General features: G+C 40.4%; 1 protein-coding gene across 3 annotated transcripts in view; it reads left to right on the forward strand.

Annotated features, from left to right (window-relative positions):
- Positions 1-12,039, forward strand: part of fmn1 (formin 1) — a 376,573-nt gene that overhangs the window by 39,491 nt on the left and 325,043 nt on the right. The window contains exon 1 of one of the 3 annotated variants that reach the window (XM_060828915.1): positions 9,023-11,282. The exons of the other annotated variants lie outside the window; for them this stretch is intronic. Coding sequence (XP_060684898.1) covers positions 9,843-11,282 — 1,440 coding nt within the window. The 5' untranslated portion in view covers positions 9,023-9,842. Of the gene's footprint in view, positions 1-9,022; positions 11,283-12,039 lie in introns of those variants that run through there. 3 annotated transcript variants of the gene reach the window in all.

Here is a 12,039-nt window from a genome sequence, read left to right on the forward strand (position 1 = left end):
GCACGGAATTCTGAAGAAACAGACTTCAAGTGTTAACTCTGTTTTACTCTCCAAAGGTGCTACCAGACCCGCTGAGTTTCTTCAGCATTCTTTATTTTTTGTTTCAGACTTCCAACATGTTTGGTTTTATCAGTCAGAGATTGTGTTTGTTTTTTTTTAAATTTACTCATGAGATCTCTGGCATCTCTGACTAGAGCCATGTGACATGTAGGCCAGGCCAGGTGAGGATGGGCACTCTTTCCCTGAGGGGCATTAGCAAACCAGATGGGTTTATTCCAAACAATTACCAATGGTTTCAGGCTCATTATTTGACTCTACATTCCAGATTATTGTTTTTATATTGAATTCACATTCACTATGGTGAGACTTGAACCCAGATCCCATTAATGGAGTCTTTTGGATTAATAACCTACCAATAACACCACTAGGACATTGCCTCCCTGGCTTTGAACACTGGAGATGGAGTTCACCTAATGTCTTTTTTTTAACATTAATGGATAGGAAATCTGGAACATTTGAACAAATGTATGCACACCCCCTCCCATTGTCCTGAAGTGCTCTAGAAAATAACAAACCAAGTGAACACTGACCAGATGCTTGTCAGAGATGCCACTACATCTGGATAGAATTAATGCGCATAGCATGGAACCAATTTCACATTGAATAAGTGAAACAATTTTTGAATTTTGATATATGCTTAATTTTTGCAAGATTGTGACTATAGTCACATGCTCACCAGAGTAAATTATTGTCTTTGAAGAAACTGAGTTTTGCTAGATGATATCTTCACATTTTGAATCCATGTTAACTGATGGTTACCTGATTGTTATTTATGCAGATGATTTTCAGGTTTACACTCAGCAAGTTATTCAATTTATTTTGCAAGCAACAAAAATAAGAATGAATGTTCAGTTGCCCATATCTGTTTCATCATCCTTCCCCATTAGTCTGTTGTCAATCTTCTGGTATTGCTAGAGCATTCACTGGCTCCCTGATAATGAGTCAGTGTTTCAGAAAATCCTCTCTTAGTCTCTTCCAGCATTTCTGAAGTCTGTACAAATTCATGTTCTTCATGTGGGACTTTGTATGTCAGCAAGCTTTTTCACATTGAGTTTGTTCACATTCTCAATCCAATGCTCATTGCATCGGTGAACTCCATTTACATCCAGTAAATCAAAAACTTGGCCCATTCTCATTTCTACCTATTTAAACTTTGGCTCCACTTTGTAAGCTGTTTGTGGCTTTCTTATGCCTTTCATTAATTCTTCTATTGACCGAGAACTTCTCAATTTTCAGTGTAACAAACACATGCAAACAGATATATCTCAAACACTGAACAAAGATGACAGTGCCTTTGTTCAGCTTGTATTTACATGCAATAATCCTTCTAACACAATTTACCCAAATGCTAGAAAACAAGTGATTCTGAATCAAACTATTTTCCCAATTACTTTTGAAATAAACAATTGATTTAAGAATTCTGTATTTTTGTGCAAAGTACCACGATCTGTTATCAATTCTTTGTGAGCTATTAATCTTAATTTTACATCTTGTAAGATGTTGATTTTTCTCTAGACTGAGACCTAGATTTGAAGGGGGAAATTTTAGGAACAGGAATAAGCCATTCTGCCCATCAAGTTCTCCCTGCCATTCAATATGTTCATAGCTGACCAAACACTTCAATGCCTTTTACTCCCCACATCTCCATAACCCTGAAGATCACTGGTAATCAAAAATCTATCAATATCTCCCTTATACATACTCCAGAGAATGAGATCTCATAGCCCTCTATGATAGAGAATTTCAAAAGGTTCACAATTCTCATCTCTGATCTGAGTGGCATCTCCTTTATTTTTAAATTTGTCCCTGATTCTGGACTCTCCTACCGGGGGAAGCATCTTATTAACATCATCCTGTTCACCCTCTTATTTTTTAAGGTTTCAATGAGATCCTCCTCATTCTTCAAAACTCTAGAGAACACAGGCCCAGTTTGCCCATTGGACAGTCCTATCAGTCTGTTGAGCCTTTTATTGAACTCCCTCTAGAGCGATAATATCTTTCCCGAGATAAAGCAGACTAAAATTGCACAAAGTACTCCAGAAGTGGCCTAACCAAGCTCCTGTAAATGAAGTGAGATTCGACAAACTAAGGTTATGCACCCTTGGATTTAGAAGGCTATAGGATGATTTGATTAAAGGTTTCGAGATATTAAGGGAAATAGATTGGGTAGATTATAAGAAATCTACTCTTTGGGGAACAGTCAAAAGAATTCACCAGACCTGTTTCAGGAGTGAAACTAAAACATTTTTTCACATAATGATGTTTAGAACACGTGTACAAAAATGGTAATCGATGCCAGAGCAATTTTCATTACTGAGATTGATGGACTTTATTAGGCAACTGTATTTGGAAACATAGCACAAATACAAGGGGTAGATGAATAAAAATATATATTAAACTCCTATCACCTCCAAATTGGCATGGACTAAACTAAATAGTTCACCAATTAAATTTTGGATGCCTCCAAACAATTGACCAATAATTGTAGGTTCTAGTATTTTGCAAGGTATTGCGTTGAACTGGCCAGAAGCTGCAGGCAATGATAAAGTTAGTGTAGGATCTCCTGCCTCAGCAAAAAGAAGAGAAAGGATGGAAATAAGATCAAGTGCAGGACACTGCAGAACTAACATAGCAATGCCACTTTGCATCCTCCATTGTGTTATCAGAATATTGAGGCTTTGTTTTGCTTGAGGTGAAGGAAATCTTTCGACATTAGGAGTTGGTTCTTGGTTAGTTGAGATTGCTTGAGGATTTTCAGAAAGGCAGGGCCAAGCAAAGCTTTCACAACCTTCTAATAGTTCCCGCAGTTCTCCGATTTGTTTAGACTCAGAGTCATAGAGATGTACAGCATGGAAACAGACCCTTCGGTCCAACCCGTCCATGTTGACCAGATATCCTAACCCAATCTAGTCCCACCTGCCAGCACCCGGCCCAAAACCCTCCAAACCCCTCCTATTCATATACCTGTCCAGATCCTTTTAAATGTTGCAATTGTACCAGCCTCCACCACTTCCTCTGGCAGCTCATTCCATACCTGTACCACTCTCTGCGTTAAAAAACTGCCCCTTGGGTCTCTTTTATATCTTTTATTTCCTTTTGTTTCTTTCCTACACTCTCATTCCCTTCATTCTTTAAAAGAAAACTTCTCTGATCACCAACCCATAATAACATTTGCTCCAATTTTAGCAGCCTCCTTCAATCTTTATATATCCATTGTCAATTTTGGCTTTCCAACGTGAATGATGTAATTTTAAAAGGGCATTTCATTGGCTGGCCACTGAGACTACTACAGTCCAACTGAAGTCTTGGAAAAGTGAGACCAATCAACGTAGTGACTGTCCGAGAAGTAAATGTTTCTGACGGTGGATTAGGAGCTTCAGGCAGGTCTGTCTGTCTCTCTCCGGTGATGTCATAAACTCTTGGCCTCAGCACAGACCCCATGTGATGTGCTCTCTTAGCCCAATATGGTCTCCCAGCTTCAGGAATCTAAAGGTGAATCCCGGCATGGTCTGGAGGGTAGCCAGCATGGACCGAGTTGGAAGGACTGTTGTTCTGAATTTGTTATTTCTCCATTTTCTAATATAATTCTTAGGATCTATAATTTTGGACTTTTTTTTATTTCTTTACTTTTCTAATTTTTTTTAAATCTAGGAACTTGTACTGAAAAACTGTACCGAGGTACCTTGTAGCCAAGATTGCGCCATAAGTGGCAACTTTTAAACTTTTCACTGTACTCCTTTGAGTACATGTGACAATGAAGCTAATTCATTAATTCATGCTTGGGACTGAGAGAGCTGACTCAACCATAATTTTAACTGCATTGATTTTTCAAGTGGCCTATATCACTTTTTATTATGTGGAAAAGAATTATTGGACCATAATGCTGTTTTGCATCTGTGTTTTGACTCTTAATTGTATTCTGTAATGCAAACATCTGATAGCAGTTGGCCTTCAAGTCTCTCTTCTTTTTGATACTTTGTAAAATAAAAGCATATGTTTTGGTTCTGTTATTTCTTGAACTATCAATTTTGAATTTCATTTCATGCAATTGCCAAATGAGTTTAGAAATATTTACTAGATTTAGAAAAAGAGAGAATTGGGTGAAGTACAAAATGGTGACAATTCTTCAATGAATAAATTAAGAAAATGAGACTGCATGATACAAAATATTTGACTATTTATGCTCTGGTTTGAATGATTTGAACATTCTAGAAAATACTGTAGAAAGATTTTGAACTGTTTTTAATATTTGGTTTTAACTAGGTCATAATGACTCCATTGAAATGGAACGCAGATTCCTTTGGTGACACACCCAGATCCACCCAATCCAATTCTGGCTGATAGAATCAATGGTTGCCACTTACTAGGCAAAATAAAAACAACTTTTTTTTTTCTTTAAAGAATAATCTTCTGAAACAGCTTGTGACATTTATAAGAGGCTGTGGGTTTGCTGAAGTTTGTTCTTTTAGTTTATGGTGACGTAAATTTTCTTTGATATGGTTCACTGCATTCTGTGTATTGCAAATGGAAGGTTGGCTGTGTGACTTTGTTTGAGAGTTACAAGTATATGGCTCATGTTTAAGATTATAAATGTCAATTTTATGGTGTAAAAACGTGAACAGCATACAAAACACATTCAGACTATTGCAAAGGATTTTAAAAAAAACTTTATTCCTTCATGGGATGAGGGTGTCACTGGCTAGGCCAGCATTCATTGCCCATCCCTAATTGCCCAGAGGGCAGTTAAGAGTCCACCAATCTGGAAGCAGTTGCAGACCAGAACAGGTAAGGGTGCAGATTTCCTTTCCTGAAGCACAGTAGTGAACCAGATGGGTTTTCCCCCAACAATCGATAATGGTTTCATGGTCATGATTAGACCCTTAATTCCAGATTCTTCACTGAATACAAATTCCACCATGTGTTATGGCAGGATTTGAACCCGAATCCCCAGTACATTGGATTGTTTATCTAGAAACGCAGCTAATGATAAAACCAGTAGGCCACAGTCTTCCCAAAATGCACAAAATTGTCAGATGTCACTATTGGCTTCAAAGATGAAGATCTTTTTGCAGACTTTAATGGATTTGAAGCCTCCCGTGTCCACAAAGCTCTGTTAGTGGCAGCAGCAATTTTCACTGTTCAGCTGCAGGAAAGCTTGCTGATTGTTAACTGAGCAATTCTTGCTTTGGCAGTGTTAAAGTGGATTGCCTCAGTCGATCACGAAGGTGCATTTCACTGATCTTGTGGGAGAGTAGATATTGTTATGTCTGAGAAGATCTGGTGTTTTGTGTCCCACTGCAAGAGTTGATGCCCAAAGAAGGTGTGACCCATAACACAGACACACAGCTTATCATGGGCACCAGTAGCAGGTAATCAGAGTGGGAGGACAAGGGTGAATCATTGTGGTTCTGGGCAAGAAAAGGAAAAGGCGAAGAAATCAGGTAGACATAGTCAAGGGCTCTGTCAACGCAAAGTGGAAGGGAATTCTCTGATTGAAAAGAGAGGAGAATGATGAAGTGCTTATTGGAGATTCTGTATCAATGATGGGAATTCTTGGAATTCCAATAGGTGGAAATATTGAAGTAGGGGAAATACAAGGCAGCATTCAATGCCCCCTCATGGGATGTTTAGACGTATTAACACATGGAATAAGGGAGAAGTAAGTCATTCAGTCCCTTGAGCCCCTTCCAGTATTTATAAATATCATGGCTGGTCTGTTTTTGTTTTGAATTCCACATTCCCAGCTCCCCTCATTAACCATTTAATTTCCCCTACCTTTCAACAATCTATTCACCTCTGCCTTAAAAACATTCATTGACCCTGTTTCCACTGACATCTGAGGCTGACAGTTTCAAAGTGTCTCAATCTTCAGAGAGAAAGAATGTCTCTTTTATTTCTATCCTAAATGGATAACCCCTAATTTTAAAACTGTATCTGTAAATTCTGGACATACCCAAAAGAGTAAACCACTGTTCACTTTGTCAAAACCATTCAGGATCTTAGACACTTCAATAAAATCATCTCTCATGCAGTCAAAATGGTTCTAGCCTCTATCTTATCCTCTCAAATCAAGCTACTCATTCTAGGTATCAATCTGATAAATCCTTGTAAACCATCTATGACATATTGAGATTTTTCCAGGGATAAGGCAATCAAAATTGCACACCGTGTTTGAGATGCGGAGTTAAACTGTACATTTTCTTAGGCTAAGTGCAAATAGTGTCCTGTATATTGGAGGGATTTTCACCAAGAGTTTGAGCAAGTCTAATTGCTAAATCTTACCAAACGTATTAATCACTGTTTGAGACCTTGCAGTGTGTACCACATCCAAATTTCACCTGATCTTGTCACTGTGCGCAAGTTTTGCATTTCTTGGGGTTGCAGGGGAAGGTGCCGGGAGTAGAGGTTGGGTTGGTGGGGGGTGTGGACCTGACGAGGGAATCACGGAGGGAGTGGTCTTTTCGGAACGCTGAGAGGGGAGGGGAGGGAAATATATCTCTGGTGGTGGGGTCCGTTTGGAGGTGGCAGAAATGACAACGGATGATACGATGTATATGGAGGTTGGTGGGGTGGTAGGTGAGGACCAGTGGGGTTCTGTCCTGGTGGCGATTGAAGGGGCGGGGCTCAAGGGTAGAGGAGCGGGAAGTGGAAGGCATCGTCTATCACGTCTGGGGGGGAAATTGCGGTGTTTCCAGAAGGAGGCTATCTGGGTTGTACGGTATTGGAGCTGGTCCTCCTGGGAGCAGATGCGGCGGAGACAAAGGAATTGGGAGTATGGGATGGCGATTTTACAGGGGGCAGGGTGAGAGGAGGTGTAGTCTAGGTAGCTGTGGGAGTCTGTCGGTTTATAGTAAATGTCCGTGTTGATTCGGTCGCCTGAGATAGAATTGGAAAGGTCTAGGAAGGGGAGGGAGGAGTCTGAGACGGTCCAGGTGAATTTGAGGTCAGGGTGGAAAGTATTGGTAAAGTGGATGAACTGTTCAACCTCCTCGGGTGCACGAGGCAATGCCAATACACTCATCGATGTAGCGGAGGAAAAGGTGTAGCCAGTGTAGCTGCGGAAGATGGACTGTTCCACATATCCTACGAAGAGGCAGGCATAGCTGGAGCCCATGCAGGTGCCCATGGCTATTCCTTTGGTTTGGAGGAAGTGGGAGGATTGGAAAGAGAAGTTGTTCAGGGTGAGGACCAGTTCAGTCAGTCGAAGGAGGGTGTCAGTGGAAGGGTACTGGTTGGTACGGCCAGGGAAAGGAAGAAGCAGAGGGCTTTGAGTCCTTCGTGATGGGGGATGGAGGTGTACAGGGACAGGATGTCCATGGTGAAGATAAGGCATTGGGGACTGGGGAAGCGAAAATCGTGGAGGGCATGGGTGGTGTCCCGAACGTAGGTGGGGAGTTCTTGGACTAAGGGGGACAGGACCGTGTCGAGGTATGCGAGTTCTGTGGGGCAGGAGCAGGCTGAGACAATGGGTCGGCCGGGGCAGTCAGCTTTGTGGATTTTGGGCAGGAGGACCGATTATGGGCAAGCACTGTTGGTCTCGAACTGCCCTGCAATGTTCCCAGACATGGCAGACAGGGGTAAATCTACCACTTTTCAGTCAGGATCCTGGAGCTCACACTGGATGGGGTGGGTGCACAAGTCTGATGTCCTCCTCCTCCATTCATGGAGATTGACAACACCAGAACACCCCAGTCTAGTCTAAGGGTGCCAACTTCTACTCTGGTTAGGTTGGATAAGAGGACTAGATTTTGTCAAATCCAGGCCACGTTGATCAGACCCAGATTCATGAAATCTGAGACACCATGTGATTTTTTTTGACTTTTTTTTCAATATAGAGCTACACTACCTACTGCACATCTTCAATTGTCAGGTGACCAAGAGACAATGTCAACATAAAACTAGGATAGTGAATAGGCTGACTGCTGTATCTTCTCTGTTTACCATTTTACCTCTGGTTACCATTTTGCTGCTGCATTATTCTCATTGCCAATCATTTAAAGAGGGTCTTAGGAAATTGAAAGACCGGTCAGTTGAATGATGTGAGGACACCAGGACATTTAATGAAAATCTGCAACTGTACCAGAAAAATAGAGCCATCTGGTCACCCTAATATTATTGTCAATAAACAATGAGGCTCTAGCTCTCCATTGCATTTTTGTCAGTTTAGAAGAAAAAAAAGCTCTGATACAGGTGGAAAGTTATAATGTGATCCAAAATTGGGACAGGAAGCATACTGGGTAATCAAGGTTACCTTGTCATTACATTAAGACTGCATATCCAGCAGTGAACTTGAACCAGCCGAGAGCATTTTGAGCAGAAAGCATTTATTGAAACAAATTCTGTACACAACTTTACCCAAAACCATGTGTTTTTAAATTTAGGGGATTTTTTTTACTGTTGTAGTATAACCTATGAACTTAAAACTTAATAGATGTTGATTTTTCATCCAAACTCAAGAAGTATTTACAAAGTCAGGAGCTGCCCATACTTCAAACATGAACCATCCCACTCTTACTCAGTGTGGAAAAAAAATGTACCTTTTGATCATTTGTACACTGCTCGTTTACTTTGATTTTCATTGTCTGCTTTTTGTTTCTAGGGTCAATGCTCACTCATTCTTATCTTATGCCCGTTTACTTTTAAGCCAGAACGTCTAGTTACCCATGAACTATGATTTATTCTGATTTTCTTAGGTAAGACGATCATTCTATTTATAGCCAAAAAAAAACTGCTCACCAAGTTCCAGCTGAAACAATATGATTTCATATTTGAATGAGGAAACTGAATTACTGTGCTTTCTCCCTTAAACTGCAGTGCGTAGCACACTGATTACATTGCTGACACCACAGTTGCTCAGTTACGCGCACTGTCTGTGAACTCACTACTCACATAGTTCATGTTGGGTGGGGTGTTTTGATAAGTACCTGCCTGGACTGCGGAAGTAGCTGAGAGTCAGAGAGGAGAAACATGAAACCAGTGCTGAGGGCTCTCTTGCCTCACAGTAAAGCCGGAAACCTGCGTTACAGCTGAACTGCCGGCGGAGGAGAGTTACTTGCACTCTCTCATTCTCTCTCGAGAACTTTCCAACTGCATTCCCCTAAGCGAAGAGTCATCTTGTCTTTTCAGGCCTGCTGATCAACACCTTTACTATGCCGGAAAACTGATGGCTGTTTGGGATACTTGTAGAAGCCTCCCGAGATTCCTGGTTCCGGAATGCCTATAAAGAAATTCAGAAGACTGGAGAAAGGACAGGAAAGATGTTTTCTGAAATCTATCCCTGGTTTGGCATTGCGCTCGAGCATTCGCTGACTTGGATTCTGACAGTTTCGAGTTTACTTTACAAATTCAGGCCTTCTCATAGTTATTACGCTGAATCGTTTTTCTGTTGATTTTTGAGAGGAGCAAGTTTATCTTTAAATGTTGGATCACAAAAACTGGATTAAGTTGCCTTCATATTAAGAGAAATTTGAAGTAGATTTAAGATGAAGTAAGTTTTAGTTAGGAACATAATATATCTCTATATAAGCTTCAGAGGTCTATAGTATGGAAAATAGCTTGCATATGTTTAAAGACACAGCTTGCAATAAGTGCATACATATTTTGTTTTGGTTCTGAGGACACCAGTGATCTAAGTGCAGATTTCATTTCAGACATTGATTTGGCAATTGTACAAATTTATAAAACTGATAATCTGTCAGCAGTTGATAGACGTGATGCCCTAAACTCACTAACCAGACAGATACTTTCGGAGAGGGGAGGAACCATCAATACGTAGCAGCAGAATGACGGAGAATGTAAACAGTGGGAATGGTGCTGAAGTGGGACTGACAGAGGATTCAGTCACACCAGCAGCAGAGCGTTCTGCATCGTTATTTTCTTCTTTTTCAATGAAAATGCCATTCCTGGGTCGACGGAGCAGGATTAAATCTGTCTCGGAACCAACACAGCAAAACAATGGCCAAGGAGGTGCATGGTTGACTTTCTTTCGATCTTTAGATTCCAATGAATCTGATGGAAATATGGAGAAGGATATTGCAGTTGTCTCTGACAAAGTTATTGATGAAGTGAAAGAGGCAGCAAAGCAAACCGATGAGAGAGTGGTCGAGGACCAATCAACAGATCTCAACGTTCCGATTGAAAGCACCGAAAAGGGAAATGAAGAATCCTGTGCCCCTGAAAATTCTTTGGAATCCCACGCTCTCTCAAATCTGTCAGGCATGGACCACGATGAAGGTACAGTACGTGTCATTCTTGTTCAAACAACAAGTGATGCTGAGTCAGAGGAAGAAGCTGGATCAGAAGAACAACAAATCCATGAGACTGAGGTTCCATTGTCAGTTGACGAAAATTCAAAGCACATTTTGGAACAAAACCTGCCAAAGGATAATGAGCTTACATCAAGTCAGCAACAAGAAAACATTGTTGTAGCTGATGAGGCAAAGGCACTTTCTGAACTCAGATTGTCACAAGAGAACTTAATGTCACAAGTGGAACTCTGTAAAGATCTTACTGAAACCTCTAACAATGGAAACAATGAAACAGAGCAAAATTCATTGGAGGAGTCAAGCAAAGATCTAATATCATCAACATCAATTGCTGACTCTAACAATGTTCCCAAACAAGAAATTCTACCTTCACAAACAGAACGGACATTTCAAATGCCTCCCCTGTTTAGTGGATTACGGTTATTAAAGAAAGGTGCTACAGGTGAGGACAAGGATACTATTGCGGAGATCAAACAGAAGGATGTGGATTTAGCAATGTTAAAGCTGACTACACCAGGCCAAAAATCTGCAGCCAAACTCTTAACAGAATCTTTCCCAAAGAGGAAAGATGACAGGAAACCACCAGAGCCGAAAACAAATTCTGGTTTTTTGGATCAACTCAGTCAGCTAATCTTTGATGTCCCAAAAATTGAAGATAATGTGGATACTTCTGGCCAACCATCTCAACATGCCATCACCACTAATGAAACATCGCCACCAGAGCAGGCACCAGTGGTAGCTTCTCAGTCTTCTACTTCTGAGACTGCTTTGGAGAGTTTCAGATCATTCTTTATGGCAAAACCAAACAAGAGGGATGCAACTAATTCAGCAGAACTGGAAAATTTGAAAAGGAGGAAAAAGCAAGAGAAGGAGTCACTCAGGGCAATTTTTGAAAGGCCTTTTGCAAAGCAACCATTTGAGCAGAAACACCAATTGGGATCTACAGAATTAAAATCCGTATGTAGAAAAATATTTATAAAGATATAATATATTAGCAAATGTTTCAGACTGGGTTACAATCAATTACTGAATAATTTTAAATGTTTTAATGTTTTCTTTGAAAGAAAAACATCCATATTATAGAAAACAATTTTCATGAGATCTGGATGTGCTACATCATTGCAGCCAGTTAAATAGTTTCAAACTGATGTCACTGTTAAAACATTGGAAATAAAGCAGCCAGCATGGCTTTGCTGTAAGTCCCAAAAACAATATTGTGATAATGACCTAATGATCTGTTGATGGCAGTGTTGGTCTGAGGGATAAATATGCAGGGACCACCCCTGCTGTTCAATATGATGGAATCTTTTACATGCATCTGGAGAGTAGGTCTCAACTTTTATGTTTCATCTGAAAGACTGACCCATTTAACATTACCTCAGTAGAGTTTCAGCATAGGTTGTTTTCTTGTTCTCAAATTTCTGGAGTGTAATTTAATCTCAATTGTGAGTGCAGAGCAAATTCAACAGTTTGTTTTATCAATTGGTATACTCTGGAAAAAATATTGTAAAATAAAAGTGTAGAGCTTCTGCAGTATTGGTTGTATGATTTGTTGTTGTACCTTAATTGTATGGGTCAGAAATGTATGAATATTTGGCTTTCGGAAAGCTGGGAACAGAAATTTTCCAACCGAAGGTGTTCACCACCCCTTTACCAGATAATTCATTCGGGAACAAGGCTGGAGGTGAGACTTGCTCCCCATATTGGTTGGCAG

The sequence above is a fragment of the Hemiscyllium ocellatum genome, chromosome 8, assembly GCF_020745735.1.
Source record: "Hemiscyllium ocellatum isolate sHemOce1 chromosome 8, sHemOce1.pat.X.cur, whole genome shotgun sequence".
Taxonomy (NCBI): Eukaryota; Metazoa; Chordata; class Chondrichthyes; order Orectolobiformes; family Hemiscylliidae; genus Hemiscyllium; species Hemiscyllium ocellatum.